This window comes from Hemicordylus capensis, chromosome 6 (genome assembly GCF_027244095.1).
Source record: "Hemicordylus capensis ecotype Gifberg chromosome 6, rHemCap1.1.pri, whole genome shotgun sequence".
NCBI lineage: Eukaryota > Metazoa > Chordata > Lepidosauria > Squamata > Cordylidae > Hemicordylus > Hemicordylus capensis.
Window position 1 is genome coordinate 17,858,982 of NC_069662.1, and position 17,780 is coordinate 17,876,761.

At 47.7% G+C, this 17,780-nt stretch overlaps 2 protein-coding genes across 6 annotated transcripts in view; one reads left to right on the top strand and one right to left on the bottom strand.

Moving 5' to 3' along the window:
• On the bottom strand, positions 1-9,463 carry MAPK3 (mitogen-activated protein kinase 3). 2 transcript variants are annotated; one of them, XM_053266173.1, is made up of 9 exons: positions 9,078-9,463; positions 7,127-7,309; positions 6,086-6,275; positions 5,848-5,964; positions 4,956-5,070; positions 4,700-4,831; positions 2,663-2,772; positions 2,381-2,519; positions 1-1,671 (listed from the first exon to the last, which is right to left on the bottom strand). In XM_053266173.1, the coding sequence occupies exons 1-8, from the start codon at positions 9,239-9,241 to the stop codon at positions 2,400-2,402; spliced, it is 1,131 nt and encodes a 376-aa protein (XP_053122148.1). In that variant the 5' UTR covers positions 9,242-9,463; the 3' UTR covers positions 1-1,671; positions 2,381-2,399. The 2 variants fall into 2 exon arrangements, with proteins under 2 accessions (XP_053122148.1, XP_053122149.1); XM_053266174.1 differs by lacking the exon at positions 9,078-9,463 and adding an exon at positions 8,723-8,875.
• The window catches only part of CORO1A (coronin 1A), a 26,396-nt gene continuing 17,524 nt past the window's right edge, over positions 8,909-17,780 (top strand). Inside the window, exons 1-4 of one of the 4 annotated variants that reach the window (XM_053266171.1) lie at positions 8,909-8,995; positions 14,666-14,806; positions 15,852-16,119; positions 17,325-17,527. In XM_053266171.1, coding sequence (XP_053122146.1) covers positions 17,330-17,527 — 198 coding nt within the window. In that variant the 5' untranslated portion in view covers positions 8,909-8,995; positions 14,666-14,806; positions 15,852-16,119; positions 17,325-17,329. Of the gene's footprint in view, positions 8,996-9,707; positions 9,903-14,665; positions 14,807-14,853; positions 16,120-17,324; positions 17,528-17,780 lie in introns of those variants that run through there. The other 3 variants (XM_053266170.1, XM_053266172.1, XM_053266169.1) reach the window with 3 other exon arrangements.

Sequence of the window (17,780 nt, forward strand, 5' to 3'; positions counted from 1 at the left end):
TGAAGGAATAAAGGAATGATTTATTTCAGGGTTTTATACAATTCAAAGCAGGAGGGGATGGGGAGGCATTAATTCCCTTCAATCCAAGTTCTCTCAAAATATCACACACTCTGAGGAAGCCCACTGCATGTCGTCACAGCCAAGTCCTAGACAAACAGGCAATTTCTGGACCAAGAGGCTTCTTCCTTACTCCAGCAAATAATTAAGGAAATCAAAGAACACCCCACACTCCAGTTTTTCCGCTTACAGAGTTCCCATCTTGGGATGAACTCAAACGTTCCTGGAATCTCACTCATCCAAATCGGTACCCCACAATGTTATACGTGTAGATGGAAAGACATCATCAGGAAGTTAGTCCATCTGAGAAATGGAGCTCCCTGAGGGGTTCGCTTTCAACCGAGGTGGTTTCATTCCCACTACTTACAGCCAATTCCAGTCTAATAACTTTCTCCTTTTAATGCTCACAGGTCCGAAATACCTCCCTCCACCTGCATGGCTAGGTGGTTAGGGGACAACTGGGCTGTCCCCTCGGGATGCACAAATGTGACTGTTCATCTTTCCAGCTTCTCCCTCCCTTTTAAAGTTCACATATGCAGGTAGCTACAGGCCCTGCTCCTTTCTGGCTTTAGTTTTGTGTGATGGAGACTGGGGTTAAATCTGCACACACAGTCATTGAAAAATATCAGGAGGGAAAAACTAGAGGGCAGCCATGTTAGTCTGCAGCAGCAAGAAGAAAAGAGTGCCGTGCTGTTGTAGAGAGAGGCTAATTGGTTTCTTGAGGCATAGAGTTTGCAACAGCCCCATTGATCGGATGCAAAATGGAAAAAACAGACAGACAACCACAAACCCTGCCTTCTCCAACTAGAGGAAGCAGATAAGGTTGACAACCTTCCATTGCACAGCTTTTAAAAACACCACAGTGAAGTTGAAGAGGAAGAACTCCCCCCCTGTTTAAGCCAGGCATGCTTTTCAGCAGTCGTAAGAATGCTTTCCACACTGCTTACCAGATGTTGTCCACTGTGATGACCTAGGTCAGATGTGCATTATGGGTGTTTCAAAATGGCACTAGCCAGTAGGCGAGAACTAGAACAGGCATGCCCCCCATTTAAGCAGGGAGGAACCAGACTCCTGGGTTCTTGGAGTGTTGAAGGGAAGTCAGGGTGCCAGAACTCTTGGGTTCTGTTCCCAGTTTCAGAAAGGTAATGGGACTTCAGTGGAATAAAGGGAGGGAGAGTCCAGGAGCCAGAATTTCATGTTCAACTCCCCTTGCTAATAATGCCCAAGGGATCAGAAAATGCCCCTGCTAAAATCAGCATTAGTTTATTAACTCGTTAACAGACAATAAAATGCCAAAAAAGGAGATGACACACCCCTTCCGTCTCATTGAAGGGCTAAAGGGTGAGGGGGAGCCGGTTTCCTTTCCCTTCTGTAGGGGAGGGCAGCAGCCCCTCCCCTTCCCCAACCTGGGCACGAGGGTCTCACCCTGACACATTACATTAAGGGGGTCCAGAGATGGGTTACCAGGGTTCACAGCCACGTAGCAAAGCGCAGTTGTACAGCAAGTCGACAGGGGCACCCCCAAATCGGTACCCCCTGAATCCTGTGCTCCCCTCCAAAATCCAGTAGGGGAGCTGGGTACAGTCCCAAATCATCTCCTGGTGAAGCAGTGACCTGTAAGGAGAAGGACCCCATGAGGATTACAGCCGGCTGGTGCTCCCAAGTCATGATCATAAACCAGGCAATTATGCAGCAACATTTAATCATATATAGTTGCCATGTATGTTGTGCTGTCCTGTGGCAATGGGGGGTAGGGGTGGGTACAGATCCAGACATTTAGATCCACAGCCCTAGTACGGAGCACCACTCACCTTGGATCAGCCAACCTACTTCTACACCCCAGCTGGGATCCCCAAGTGGAAAAGCTCCACTAAAGCAAGACGGAGACCACTGGCCTGCTAGCCACTGCTGACTGAGCAGAGAGGCACCTTTCAAGGTGGCAATTCGCTACCTGGTTGGAAGGAGGAGAGCAGCTACGTTCCCTGTAAGAGGAATTGTCAGAGGTTGACTACAACTCCCATGATTCCCAGCCAAAGGACACTGCAGCTGGGGATGGTGGAAGTTGTAGTCAACAGCATCTGGAAATTCCTGTTACAGGGAACCCTGGAGAGCAGCTGGCCCTATTCAACCCCAGCACAGCAGCTCCCCCAGTGGCTGTCACTGGCATCAACCTCATGTTTCCTTTTAGACGGCAAGCCCTTTGGGAGCTGAGCAGTCATCTTGTTACTCTAAGCCAGCCACTTTGAGAAGTTCAACTTTTTTGTTTTGTTATAAACAGAAGTAAGTAGTCAGACTTAGAGAGAGAGTGACAGCTGTGACTCACCAATGGTCCATACAGCCCCTCAGGGTCCTTGGTAGCCAGGCTGGAATCGTGCTGTCTCCTCAAATATCAGTTCTTTCAGCTTCTCTTTGGGCAGGTCATCCAGCTCCATGTCAAAGGTGAAGGGCTCCTCGGCAACTGGCTAGCATGGGGCAAAGAGAGAGATAGGACCCAGGAATCCTGGTTCCCAACCTCCTTGCTCCCCCAGCCCACCAGTTCCAACTCATTAAGACCTCCTTCCGCCCCGCCCCCCAAAAGAGTTTCCAATCTTAAAGCATCCAGCACCTCATCCGAGGGATCGTAGTACTGCTCTAGGTAAGGATGGGCCAACGATTCCTCCACCGTGATGCGCTTGTTGGGGTTAAAGGTTAACATTTTGTCCAACAGGTCCAGAGCTGGGGATTAACAAAGAAAGAGATGCAACATCAGCAACTGGACAGCAGATGGCAACAGGGAGAACACTTTATTCTGTTGATGAAACAAATGGGTGCAAAGCCAGAGTGTGGCTCATAAGGGGCAGCAGAGAGCAATGCAGGTTAGCATAGGCCAGGGATGTTGCTGAACTACAACTTCCAACATCCCTGGGTGGGGATGATAGGAGTTGTAGTTCAACAACATCTGGCGGGTTCCCAACAGGTTGGGAACTGCCGGCATAGGTCAGAACCAGTATGCCCTGTAACAGAGATTCCCAAATGATGTTGACTACAACTCCCATAATCTGCCACCAGATCATTGCAGCTGGGGATGATGGGAGTTGTAGTCCACATCAGGTATGCCTCTTACAGAAGACACTGGTCATAACCAGCTAGTGAGAAACTGATCATACCAGTGACACCACCATGTGAGAACCATGCAGGATCAGACAAAGAGTTCCATCTAGTGCAGCATCTGTTTCCAAGAGCAGTCAGCCAGATCTCCCTGAGAAGTCCCCAAGGAGGGCATGAAGGCAGTAGCCTCCCCAAAAACCCATGTTCTCTGTTACTAATATACAGAGAAAAATGAACCTCCATGTTTTGAGGAAGTAATGGATGATATCGGTCAATAACTATCCTCCTCCAAGAATGTATCTAACCCTTTTTTAAAAGCCACTTATGCCAGGAAGTATTGCTACATCCTGTGGCCATGAATCCCACATAAATGATGTGTGAAATAGCATTTGCTTTTATCTGCCCTGAACCTGCCGCCAATTAATTTCACTGTTAGAAATTCAGAAGTTTTGCATTTGAGTCCTGCGAGAATTCTCAGGCATATGGCATTATTTCCCGATTACACCAATCTGGAATGTGTCAATATGCTCTGAAGTGCCATCCTGTGAGGAGCTCTATCAAACAGCTGTGACATCCTCCCCAACACACAGTAGTTTGGATGCTGGTCTTCCTCCAAGCATTTCCCATCAGGATGTAGGATGTTTGGGTACAATGTTCCCTCTGACAAAAATTCCCATAGGTTGACTACCACTCCCATTATCCCCAGCCAAGGGCCATTGCAGCTGGAGATGATGGGAGTGGTAGTCAACCTCTGAGAATCCCTGTCACAGCGAACACTGGTCCTGAACCTGTAATAGCTGTACAAGAGGGAATTTCCACTGGTGCCGCTTCTCTCTCAGCTTGGTACCTGCCAAGATCCCTCTTCCACATAACTCTTAAAGACACATGAGCTCTGCTCACCTCCATATGTCATCACCTGAGTGAGAAGGTAGGTGAACAGATTTTATGCTGCAGTGGCACTCCAGTCATATCACCCCATTTGCTAAAGTTATGTTCCAAGCAACTGCCCCCAAGTTCTCAGGCATTTATCAGACCTTTCTTGTCACTAACCAGGCCCTATGAGTTTCCAAGGGCTTACAGGACAACCTACTGGTGTTTTTTTTTAAAGTCTAGAGGCAGCACAGACAGGAGTATTGCCTTTGTCCAGAAACAAAGGCAGACCAACGTGACACAGAGACCAGGCAGTTGGCTTTGGAGAGAAGTCTGGCAATCAGAAAAAACAGCAACTGTTTAACAGCGAAATAAATACTGCAAGGTGCACACACAGGGTGAGATCCTTTTAGCAGTTACTGGTGAGTATGGATCAAGAGGGGGGAAATGCATGCACACACTGAAAACCAGAAGTGACGTAAACACGATTATTTGGGTGCATGTTGAGATTAAGGGGGAGTTCCAGATAGGAAGTGGTTGAAGACTCCTGGCACAGACTGCGCTGTGGTGTGCTAACCAAGAACAAACAACAGGGCATCCTGTGATGCAGGAAAAGAGTTGTCAGCAACAAATCTTTGTGGTGCTGCAGAAGGCAGTGGTTGTGCATCTCCTCTTCCTTCCTTACCTTTGGGATCAGCCTTAGGGAACAGTTTGGACCAGGGAACCTTGGGCTTCTGGGGTAGCGACTGGAGATAGTTGCGCGCCTTCATGTTGATGATGCAGTTCAGGTCGTCTTGAGACGGGGAACCCAGAATACCTGTAGTGGGAGAGGGAAGGGCTGAGCCATTGGGTGTCTAGGAAGGGGCAACTCTTAGAGGAGAAACAGGCTTCAAGCCTGTGAAGAGGGAGTGAGGCCAGAAACCAGGAGATCTCCCTCTTACCCAGGATGTGGTTGAGCTGGTCCAGGTAGTGCTTGCCAGGAAAGATGGGCCGGTTCGACAGCATCTCAGCCAGGATGCAGCCCACAGACCATATATCAATGGACTTGGTGTAGCCCTAGGGAAGGAGAGACACAATAAGAATCCAGGATTTGGAGCTCCTTGGGTCCTCCCTGCTATTAGGCCCAGGCATGACAATCCCCTCAGTGACCTGAGTGCCATTCTCTCTCTGCAGAGGCCATTTGGTGTAATAAAGATGAAGGATTCTGCCCCTCACCAAGCAGAGAACCTGAAAACTGCCGACTTAGACTGCAATAGCCAGGAAGTCCTTCCAGTCTAGTCTAAGAGGGCATAAAGTGCAGGAGTCCACACATGCAGCTGAAGGTCGTGAAAGCGCTTCAGACTGCAGGCAGGGAAACACCACCTTCCAAAGTGGGCCCCATGTGAACACACTCCCTGCAAGCAGAAAACCTCATGCAGCAGGGAGGAAAGATCTGAAGTGTAGGGAAGTACTGAGAAAGGACTGTTCACCTGCCCACAGTCCGACTACCTACAACTAGATGCTAGAGGGAGTGAACACAACTGGCCTAGAATATCAAAACCTAGATAAAGGGGCAAGAAACATGAAGGACATGTACATTATGTTGTAAATGAGGTGGTTTTGTTGAGCAATAAAAACTAAGGGAACTAGATTCACTTTCTAGGTGTGAACTATGTTTGTGTTTCATAAGCTACTTTTTAAGAAACCTTCATGTTGCTTTCATAGGCTTTATTTTTCTTCCCAGTGATGTCAGGAACCCTCACTCCCAACTAACCCAATAGACTAGGCTTCAATGTTTTTTCTGACTCACAAGAGTCCTGATTTCCAGGCCCCCCACACTTCTGATCATCTTACCTTGGAATTAAGCATGATTTCAGGGGCACGGTACCAGCGAGTAGCAACATACTCCGTCAAGAAACCTGTGTGGTCATGGTCTGGATCAGCAATCCGGGCCAGGCCAAAGTCACAGATCTGCAAGAAGAAAGAGAAGGGTGGTCTGTGTATTTGTGGTATGCCCAGGATGGGCGCCTAAGTGGATTGGGGTCAGGGAGAAGGGTAAAGTGAGGGTCTAGCAAGAATTGCTGAATGCCACCTTCAGGTCACACGTGGTGTTGATGAGAAGGTTGCTGGGCTTCAGGTCCCGGTGGAGCACATTGGCAGAGTGGATGTATTTCAGCCCTCGGAGAATCTGATAAAGGAAGTAGCAGATGTGATCATTGCTGAGCTGCTGGGTCTTCAACAGCTTATAGAGATCAGTCTCCATCAAATCCTGCACTATGTATCTGCAGAGAGAGAAATAGCACCCCCTCCAGGAGAAGGGACGCAAGGACAGCAGTCAAGGAAAGCAACTTTCACAGCATGTAAAGCGTGCTGTCGAGTTGATTTTGACTCCTGGCACCCACAGAGCCCTGTGGTTGTCTTTGGTAGAATGAGGGGTTTACCATTGCCTCCTCCCATGCAGTATGAGATGATGCCTTTCAGCATCTTCCTGTATTGCAGCTGCCCGATATAGGTGTTTCCCAAAGTCTGGGAAACAGACCAGCGGGGATTTGAACCGGCAACCTTCTGCTTGTTAGTCAAGCATTTCGCCACTGCGCTATTAGGTGGCATTCACAGCATGTAGGAAGCAGAATTCTGGAAGAAAGTTAGGCGTGTGCACAGCCAGACAAACCATTCCCTAGATTGGCTTAACAGTCTGCTAAAGCCAACCCAGACAGAATACATAACACTTCATCTGGGACAGAGGTTCCACTGCCAAAAGGTGGCTATGGACACCACCTCTTTCTATGCATTTAATGTTAAAAATCTGCACAAAGATGTTCTTGAAAGAGCATTCCTGATCTGTCCAACAGGACATAAGAGGAAATAAGGAAGGGAGGAAGTTTCCTAGGCCCAAGCCATTAATGACAACACCTGGATCAGTTCCCAGAAGCTGGTGTAGTTATTCCCAGCAACTCTTTTGTACGTCATGTTAATTTGGGGCATCTGATGCTCCAGAGCACATTTGACTTAAAGACAGACTGATGGAGGAGCTGAATACATTCATTCTGTGTGTGGGGTGGTGGTCTCCATACATTCGTTCAGATAGCCTTCCAGACCTGGAAGGGACACCAGCTCTTTACAAGAAGGATACACGTCACGCATCTGATCTATGGTTGGTGCACGCAAGATGTCATTGATGCCGATGACATTCTCATGTTTGAAACGCAGAAGGATCTTGATCTCTCGCAGGGTGCGCTGGCAGTATGTCTGGTGCTCAAAGGGACTGATCTTTTTGATGGCAGCCCGGATCTTGTTGACATGGTCGTAGGCAGAGCTGTGAGAAAAAGACAAAGACGATGCAGACCAAGAACTCCCAGGTCCACATGCACATCTGGATGTGTCCTTAATATGGTCATTTCCCCCTCCCCCACTCTATTACATTAAAGCAGTTTGGTAGCTCACAAAAACAACTGATGGTGAGTAGGAGAAGACAGACTACTTCCAAGAAAGCCAATCAGGAAGCCCTATGTATACACCTAGGTTTTGGATATCAGTCAAAGATCCAAGAAAGAATGGCGGAAACAGTGTATATAATGGTACAATGATGCAGAAAGCCCAGCTGTAGGCATTACATAGCATAATTTGGTGGATATACAAAACCCCTCCAGTATTCTACCAAAGACAACTACAGGGCTCTGTATCGCCAGGAGTTGACACCGACTCGATAACACATTTTACCTTTACTAACAATAGGCAAGGCTAGTATAGTCCAGAGACCCAAAGACTTAAGATGCCAGGTGATGTGATCAAATGCCCTTGAAAAAATTTTCTACATTCATTTTTTCTATGTTCAAAGTGTCAAAGTTCACTTAGAAAAAGTTCTGTTGAAAAGCAGTACAAAGTAGTAATGGACATATGGCACAAACTCAACAGCACAAAAAGGCAGATGCTTAGTAAAGCAGACATAAGTACTGCAGAAAGGGGGTTGGTGTTTTGAATGCTGCAGGTACTGAAGCAGGTACTGAAGCAGGTACCATTGGCTTACAGTACATTAGCAATGTTTGCTACCGTGGGATATTGCAACGAGCATCTTAGCCTAAAAAGCCACTGAAGGCAAAACCAACACCTGTACAGAGGGCTCTGGGTATTTAATGCAGAAGGGATAGGCTGAGGGATGTGATGAGTGACCAGGAGCAGTGATCGCAAAGAGCAGTAACAGTGAAGCCATCTAGCCCCTAGATACTACTAGATAGTGGCCTTGACTGGCCATACACTGGTGGGATTGACCCCTTGGTGAGCATTCCTGGGCCATTTAATAGCTACAGGCAGGGAGGGGTTTGGCAGGTAAGGGCAGGCTAGGCAGCCCCTTACTCAGCAGAGACTCCCACGGGGCTAACAGCTGCAGGGAAAGGAAACCTTCGCGGGGGCCGCTTCTCCAGCCACAGCCTTGCAAAGAGCGACAGCTACCAAGCTGCTTCACATCCATCCAGCCCGATGCCCCAGGAGTGCATCCCAAGGCCGGCAGCCCCGCATCTTAAGCTGGCACACCACCACCAGCCACACACTGGGCGGCGTGGGCGTGAGCGAGGCGGCTGGTAAATATTGGCCCAAGGAGACAGCCGCCTCAAGGGCCTGGTGAAGGGAGGGGCCGCCAACTCCAGGGTGACTTGGCAGGGCGTGCGTGCGTGTGTGTGTGTGTGTGTGTGTGTGTGTGTGTGCGCGCGCGCTCGCTCCTATCTTTGCTCACTCGACACAATGCAACTTGACAGACAGCACCCGCGGGGCGAAGGTGTGGCAGGAGGACCCCCGGAACACAAGGGGTGGGCAGCAGCAGGGCCCTGGACTGTGAAGAGGGCGGTGAGGCAGCTCGGAACCAACGTGGAGGGGATCAGAGTGGCGGGGTGCACTACTGAGAAACACGAGCGTCTATGGGGTGGGGGAGAGGCTTAGTTACCAAGAAACAATATGGCGGAAAACTGTTTGAGAGGGTACGGCGGCCGCGTGGTCACAATTTGCAGGGGTAAGCCAGCCAGCTTTGGTCCTCTTTTTGCCAGGGTACGGCAACTGGACAGGGCCATCTTGCACGGTTCGCGCTCACTCACCAGACCATGCCGTACGCCCCCTCGCCGATGTACTGCAGGTCCGTGTAGCGCGGCCCCACATCAAACACCTGCCCTTTCACCGTCTCTACTCCAAGCCTTGGGGCGCCGGGTACCGGCACGGGCCCTGCCCCACCCGGGGCTGCTGTTGCCGCCGCTGCCGCCATGGCCGATCCGATCAAGAAGCTTCTGCAGCCGCTCCTATCACGGCTTTACCCGGAACCGACACCGCCCGACAACACTGCGCATGCGCTCGCCTAGGAAACGGAGTTGATGCCACTGCCCATGCGCTTCGCGAAAGCTGCAGCTTGAGAGCCTTCTACACCGCATGCGCCCAGTCTGCCCGATGGCGTTTTGAAGGCCGCAGCGCGCCTGGATTGGATTGGGACGTCATGAACTCAACCCGGAAGCGCCGCACCCAAAACATTCCACTAAAGCGATACCCCGCCCCCTTTCTCGCGCGCTTCAGTCCTGTTGTGCCACGCCCTTTAGCTACGATTGGGCCACGCCTATTGGCTCAGAGCACCTCCAATCACCGCCTCAAAGCGGCATGTTTTATCTTATTCCCAGCCCCACCTCTAAATTCGCCTTCTTTTCAGAGTCGTGTGCTCGAACCCCCGTTGTGGTGACAAAATATGCGAATTTTATTCTGTTCATTTAGACCCCTAACTCGCTCCATGCAGATATGTGAGAAGCCGCACCTATTGGATTTCCGCCTGTCGTGTAGCCGTTGCAGTTATTTATTATATTTCTATCCCGTCATTACTTCAAAGAGCATTAGAAGACGTTGTTTACCCCCCCTTTCTAACCTCACAACAACCCTGTGAGGTAGGTTAGGCTGTTTCGAGATTACCTAGTGAGTTTCATGACTCAGTAGTTACAGGAAGTCTACCAGAAAAAGAAAGTTCCTATTCTAGTCATCAAAAATGCCTCTTTGCATGCATTTGTGTACTATTCAATATTTACAAACCTCCTTTTATCTGTGGAGGCTACCAAGGCGCCTTATGATAGAAACAAGGGTGGCTCCGGATGAGGGGGCAAGACCCCCCCCAAGCAGTGGCTTCCCCAGCACCCTCCCCATTTCTGCTTCAGAAATTCAATATGTTGGGCATAGCTAGCCCGCCCATAAATGTCCTTTGCCCCTCATTTCCCCCGCCTGGTGCCACCACTGGAAAGAAACCAATTAAAGTAACAGTCTAGCCCAAGGGGTCCCAACAGGTGGTACTAGTACCCCTGGAGGTACTTGGAGGGCTCCCAGAGGGTATTCAGAGCCCTCCTGCCTCCCGGTGCTGCAGCCACACTGCTTGTTCTCCATCTCAGAAGGGGAGGGAAGAGGGTGAAAAACTGATGCTCCTGATTGGCTAGCTTCCTGTTGGAAGTTTAGCATACTTCTCTCCTCAGCTTGATTGACAGGCTTCAGAAAATTAGCACTGATGAGTACTCCTTTTGAAATAAGACGAGTAAACCGGGCCCATTAATTTCAATAAGACTGGTTATGTGAATCTTAGTGTGGAAGTGAGCCAATGACTGTAGCAGCCTGTCTTCCTAACTGTAACGTTTAAGAAAGAGAGAGAGGGTGTGTGTATGGAGTACACGAGTTACACGGTTTGTGACAGAAAGGGTACACTAGGAGCAACCGCAAGACAAGCAAAATGGAGGATCAGAATAAGCAAAACAGCAGCAAACACTGAGCGGAAGGACTCTGGCCTTTGCATCCTCCAGGGCTATCAAATTGTATGTGCATTGGTAATTTGTATGTGCATTTGGTTGGTATTATTGCCATCTCTTGAAGATCATCTAATTGAAAGGCAGAGTATACATTTTATTGCTATATAAATACTAATCTAATAGATGAAAGCAATTTTTAAAAGAGGTTTTCATTCCCCTATGAAAAGAATGGAGAGACTGTACATGCTTCATGTCTAGTGGGTAGGAGTTCCATAGAATGGGCCACCACAGATAAAGCCCTGCTCTTTGTTGAGGACCGCCTAGCATTCACAACTGATGATACTCAGAGCAGGGCTTCATTGACATATCTCCATGCTGGGAACTGGAGTGTCTTCATATGAACCATAAGTGCAACCATAAGTCTCCTTATGAACCATATCACGTGGACTTTAAGCACAAAAGGGAATAATTAAGGCGGACTCTCAACAATGTGTTTATTTTTTAAGAAATAAGTATATCCTGCTGTTCCAAAGAAGTTTTTTTCCAGAGTGGCTAGCACATAGAAAGCTAAAAATACAATCAATGAAATATAGTGATTTAAACTAAAACCATTTAAAATGGAGAACATTTAAAGCAGCAGATAACATCAGCATAACACAATTCAGCAAGGATCAAAATCAGAATAAACATAACACACACACACACCCCAAAAAAGCCATCTTCTTTCTACCCATCCAGCCTGCAATGTTTGTGAAGGCACAGGGGAAAAGGTTACCTCGGGTAAGGTAAGATTCCAGGCTGGTCACCTGATGACGGGTTTGAGTGTGTGCCCCCCACTGAAGTATAGTCCCACTCACTTAAGATGTGGGAGAGCAACATGGGGCTTCCTTCTCGGTTCATAAAATGAAGATATATGAGGAGGGTGGAATTTTTTTTGGTAATTTCTAAGCCAGTCACACCATTTTGAGAAACTAGTATGATATAGCAATAGCAATAGCAATAGCACTTACATTTATATACCGCTCTATAGCCAGAGCTCTCTAAGCGGTTTACAATGATGTAGCATATTGCCCCCAACATTCTGGGTACTCATTTTACCGACCTCGGAAGGATGGAAGGCTGAGTCAACCTTGAGCCCCTGGTCAGGATCGAACTTGTAACCTTCTGGTTACAGGGCAGCAGTTTTACCACTGCGCCACCAGGGGCTCATGATATGTAGATTGTTGCGCCTCTCTCTGTGTATCCCATACTGTGAGGTCTTGTCAGCTGGCTCTCTGTGGTGTCCTGGGCCCTGGTGTAGTGCATGGTGCCTGGGCCCATAGGAGGGCCTTCACAGTGTCTGCCCCTCTTCTTTGGAGCTCCCCCCCCCTTCATTCATTCATCTTTGGTTGCTTTTAAGGCCCTTCCCAAGACGTATCTGTTTGCTCGCTCGCTCGCTCGCTCTCTCTCTCTCTCTCTCTCTCTCTCTAAATAGGTATTGTTGTTGCTCACCGCTTAGAGTCTTTGGAGGAGGTGGTATATATGAAATTTTTAACAAATAATAAATTTCAAAACCTGCAGGAAACTGTGATCTGAAAGTGAAACACTAAACAAAGCACTTGGTTATTTTCACAGGTGAAAGAAATTGTTATTTAAATTTCATCTGTCTTCCTGAAGACGTCCCAAGCTTTTGCTGTCCTAATTATCCCCTTCCTATATTTTTAGATCAGGATTAACTATGAGTCTTTTGTGATGATGATTTATACCACCTTGACTGCTATGGTCAATGTTGCTGGATTACCAGATAATGCACAGCCCATTCTGGATTTTTTGACCACAAATAACCAATTTGTGAGAGATACTGTACCTTTTCAAGTTAATTTTGTGCTATCTTGAACATGCAGGGCAAAACATTGCAGTGGGAAAGCTAACCTTTCTGATGATTCATTTTTGTTTGTGGTACTAATCTATCTGAGGCCAAGTTTGTTCAGAGAATAAGTGAAAACAGCAAGTTTTCTTGTGGCACCTTCAACCTATTTCTTTGGCAGAAGCTTTCATGAACTAGAACCACATTTAATTAGAGGCATGAAACCTTGGGGAAACTGCTGCCAGTCAGTGTAGGCAGTACTGAGTTAGATAGAACAGTGGTATGACTCAATTTGAGGCAGGTACCTATGTTCCTATGAAATAGGAGAGTCAGCATGGTGAGTGCTGATCTTAGATTGGGGAATCCTGGTTTCAAATCCCTGCTCTGCATATAGATTACTGGGTGACCTTGAACCAGTCACTCTCAGCCTAACCTTCCTAACAGGGTTGTTGTGAAGATAAAAGGGGTTCCACAGTTCCTTGGAGAAAGGGTGAGATGGGAGAGCTTGTCTTGTAGCAAGCATGAATTGTCCCATTTGCTAAGCAGGGTCTGCCCTGGTTTGCATTTGTTTGGGAGACTACATGTGAGCTCTGTAAGATATTCCACTTAGGGGATGGGGCTGTTCTGGGAAGAGCACTTCCAAGTTCCCTCCCTGGCATCTCCAAGCTAGGGCTGAGAGAGACTCCTACCTGCAACCTTGGAGAAGCCGCTGCCAGTCTGTGTAGACAATACTGAGCTGCATGGACCAATGGTCCGACTTGGTATAAGGCAGCTTCCTATGTTCTTATGAGATAAAATTGTAGTAAATAATATGTTCTCAGTTAGCAGAGAGATATATTTGCTAACTGAGACTGTAAAGAAAAAAACTGTAAACTGTAAGTGGGGCCCAAATGCCATGAATTGCGTACAGTAAGCTGCAGTCTCCGTCATATCTCAAAGCTTAAATGGATACATATTATATAGCATACACAGTGACCATTTGCAACAGCAGTATTCGACAATAACACCATCTTCCTAGCTTGGCTATACTAATTTAATGCTTGAAATGAGGGAGAAATCCTGGTCAGCAATTATTTTTAAGAATATATTTATAAACAGTTTTCAAAGCAGTTCATGTAACAAAGTAAATGAGAAAATGGTTCCCTATCCCAAAGAAGCTCACGATTTAGAAAAGGGGGCATGAAGGAGAGATATCAGTAATGTCCCCTGAGGGATGGGATACTGAGATGATTAAGGACAGTGGCTACTTCCCTGCTAAATTTGTATTTAGAGCCACCACTTTAAAAGGTGCCTCTCCATCTTTGTCCAGTTAGCAGGGGTAAGAGATCAAGCTGACCTATGCAAAAGGGCTTGTCTTTGGTGGCATCACTTGAACTAAGTCCCCAGATAAGTAGATACTTCCTTTGAATTTAATTGGCTCTTTCTTCCTCTTCTTCTTCATCCACGCATCATAACCTAGCCGCAAAACAGTCCTGTGTCTTCTTAGAGGGCTATGAGGCTTGCACAAGTAAATTTAGTCAGGATGACAGCCACTGGTCTTGAAGGTGCCATCTGGTCTGTAGATTTTGCTACAAACATGGAGGATCTTCTGGAATAACCACCTAGCAATATTTATTTTTACATTTATATCCCACTTGCTCCACGGAGCCCAGAGCAGTGTCCATGGTTATGCTCATCCTCACAACAACCCTGTGAGGTAGATTGGGCAGAGAGATATGTGACTGGCCCAGAGTCACCCAGGGAGTTTCATGGCTGAATGGGGGTTTGAATTTGGGTCTTCCTGATCCTAGTCCAGCACTCTAATGACTATATACCTCTACATACCTCTACATACCTATGGTATCTACTTGTCAGAATGGCTATGCTATGATAAAAGTTCTGTTCCTAGACAGGAAAATTCTGCAAATTCTGGGACAGGAAAAGCAGCAATTTCTCAGATTTATTCTGTAATGTTTACTCTTTTGCATACTTGATCCTGCTTCTGCCATTCATGGGGAGGAGCAGGGGACCATGCCAGGCATTGATGCTCCATCCCCATCTGTTAGAAATGTAATCCAGCAATTCCTCTGTTTTCCAGGTTGTGAGACTCATCTTGCGTGGCAACTTTGGTGCAATACTATCATTGCTCTCCGTTTCTTGGAGCAGGAAGACGTTCCTGAAGCAGAACAACCCAAGTTCTGTAGCCTTTGGATGAGAGAAAGCATCTTGGAGATTTAAGGTGCCTTTGTTTTGTTTACAAGTGTACAAGCAGAGCCTAAGTGGGAGGCATTCTGGCTGCAGGAAGATGAGCCCCCTTGAGCATGGGTTCCCAATCATGGGGGCCCCAATGTTGTTGGACTACAACTTTGGCCTTTAGCTATTGTGGCTGAGGATGATGTGAGGTGTAGTCCAACAACATCTGGGACCCAAGGCTGAGCAACCCCTGTTCTACATTTTTCTGGACTCCTTTGTAACCTGAGACTTGTGCATAGCCCTGCCTATCAGAGAGTGAAGGGGAGGGGTGTGAGGAGGGAAGAAGGGGTGCATTGTGTACTGTAGGTTTTTAAAAAGATAAAATAAGGAATGTCTAGCAAGCTTCATACAATGTCTCTGGGTGGCCAACCTACGCCCTTTCTAGCTGTTGTTGGACTACAACTCCCATCACCCCCTGCTGCAATTGGTTAGCCACCTCTGTTGTATCTTATGGCAGACAAGTGCCATGGTGGCCACAGTATTCTTATTAATAACAATAAGAATATGGATATACTGCTTTCTAACTAAGAGATCGCAACATGGCTCAGTAGTAAAAGGAATGAAAAACATAGTTTTCAGTTCTAAAGAGACTCAGCTCATGATCTAAAAAGAAACACAAGGGAGAGAGGCAGCAGCAGCAGCAGCTACCAGGAAGGATGCTGTGCCAGGCTGAATAATAATGGAACAGGGATCATGGCTGATATGATGGGAGAAAAATGACTCAGAGTAGTCCCACAGATTAAAAAGACAAGTTAGGCACTTGTCCATTAAAATTCAGCAGGACTTCTTTGAATAATTTCCTTCGTCATCCAGTTGCGCTTCCCCTGCTAGCTAGGTATAAGAATGCGACTGTTTTAAAAGGTGCCTCTTCGCCCAGTTAGCAGGGGTTAAAGGACAGAAAGCCTCTGAATTGTGCAGAACTCTTCTTCAGCCCAGAGTGAAGAGATCTGTCATCTGTGCAACTTGGAAGTTTTGCAACCATGCCACATGCAACTCCATACCATTTGGGGGTGTCATCTCTCCGATTCTAGCACCAGTGTGGCAGCAACTTTCTATAAGGGTAGAGAATATGTCGTGAAGAAACAAGGGGGATAAAAAAGAGAAAGACAACCACCCCATGGATGCACGGAGGGAGAGAAAGAGAGATGCCAAGCGGAGCCTCTGAGCTTGCTGCGCGCTGGCCCTTTAAGAGACCAGCCCTCCCAGCTCTGACAGTTCTGGGGCGATGGCTCCGTTAAAAAGCTCTGAGCGGCTTCATCTCCAACTCATTGTGTGGCACATCCGCTACAGAGGCTGCAGGTGAGAGCGCCTGGCGTGGGGTTGGGATGGAGGGGGCTAGCGAAGAGTGGAGAGGAGTCCTACTTGCAGTGCAACCAGAGCTTTTATCTTGATTATTGTATCATGCCTGTCAGCACTTTTTGATATGCAAAACGTGGCATGCTTCTTGCCTTATTCATCACCCACAGAACCCTGCAAGGTAGATCATGCTGTCCTTCCCATTTTAAAGACTGGGAAGCTGAAGGTGTTCCCTCCCCACACCACTCCCAGAAAGGCTTGGTTGATGTGGTACAGTCCATTGGGGGGGGGGTCTGAATGATCTTCCGTATTTAGAATTAGAAATGAAATTTCTGCCCAGGAAAACCGGCTGGCCTGGCAGCCCTTGGAGCATGAGCTTTTTGTTTTGTTTTCTCTTTGGTGTAGTGAATAGAGTGCTGGATTTGTTCTACGGAGACCTGGGTTCAAATCCTCACTCTTGCAAAAAGCTTACTGGCTGCTCACAGGTGACTTCTTATCGCTCAGCATATGCTACCTCATAAGGTTGTTGTGAAGATAAAAAGATGGTTTCATATATACTACTCTGAGCTCTTTAGAAGGAGGGCAGGATACAAATGTGATAGCTATATTTTCCTTTCCTTTCCAATTTGTGACTTGACTCTATTGTTTGAGCCGCTTAAACTGTTTGACATCCTGTAATCCTAAGAATGCCTGCTGGCAAATAAGACCATTGCTTACTTCTGAGTAAACATGTTTAGGATGGGGGTGCATGCTGTTCTTGAGATATTTCAGCCTCTCCGGAACATGCTGCCTGCAGAACTCCTTGCAACTCTTGATACTGGCTATACTTTGAATGATTGTGGGTTAGCCTGTTGGGTGGGGTGGCTATGGAGGTGCAAATATGGCTTAGTTAATGGGTGGAGGAGGGCTGTCAGGTTGGGCCACACAAGCATTGGTTCTTTCACAGTTCTGGGAAGCCAAGCTAGTAAGATGAGAAAAGGCAAGAAAGTCCTAGTCGAAGCAATATCTTCTGGGCCCAAGTCCACCAGGCTGGCTGGGGCCACAGATGCTGGAATGAGATTAAGCAGCATTGACAGGTTTGAGACAGCGGGGGGGCATTGGGAGTGCGGGCCATCAAGGCCCTTTTGGGGACTGGGATTTCGAGATGGGGAGGATTTGGGACCTGAAAGCAGCCGTGCTGAGCTAGCTCTTTGACCACTCTCTTGCAGGTACCATGAGCCGCAAAGTTGTGAGGTCCAGCAAGTTCCGCCATGTCTACGGACAGCCTGTCAAGGCCGACCAGTGCTATGATGACATCCGTGTTTCCCAGATGACATGGGACGGGAATTTTTGCTCCGTCAACCCCAAGTTCCTGGCCATCGTTGTGGAAGCCAGCGGAGGAGGGGCCTTCTTAGTCCTGCCATTGTCCAAGGTACCTGAGCCATCCCCGTCCCCACAGAGGCTCTCCATCTGCCTGGGGCCTTGTCTCCGGCCGCCATTCGGTGCCTCTCTTGGCGTAACCCCCACCCCCTCAACCTGTAACTTTGTGTGCACAGAACAGACTTCTAGGTCCCCTCCCTGTGTCTGTGTGTGTGTTTCCGGGGAACACACTGAGGGTGGCAGGGAGGAGGCACCAGAGACTTGTGAAACTGTCGAAACGGCAGATCTTTTGACAGTTTTTTTGC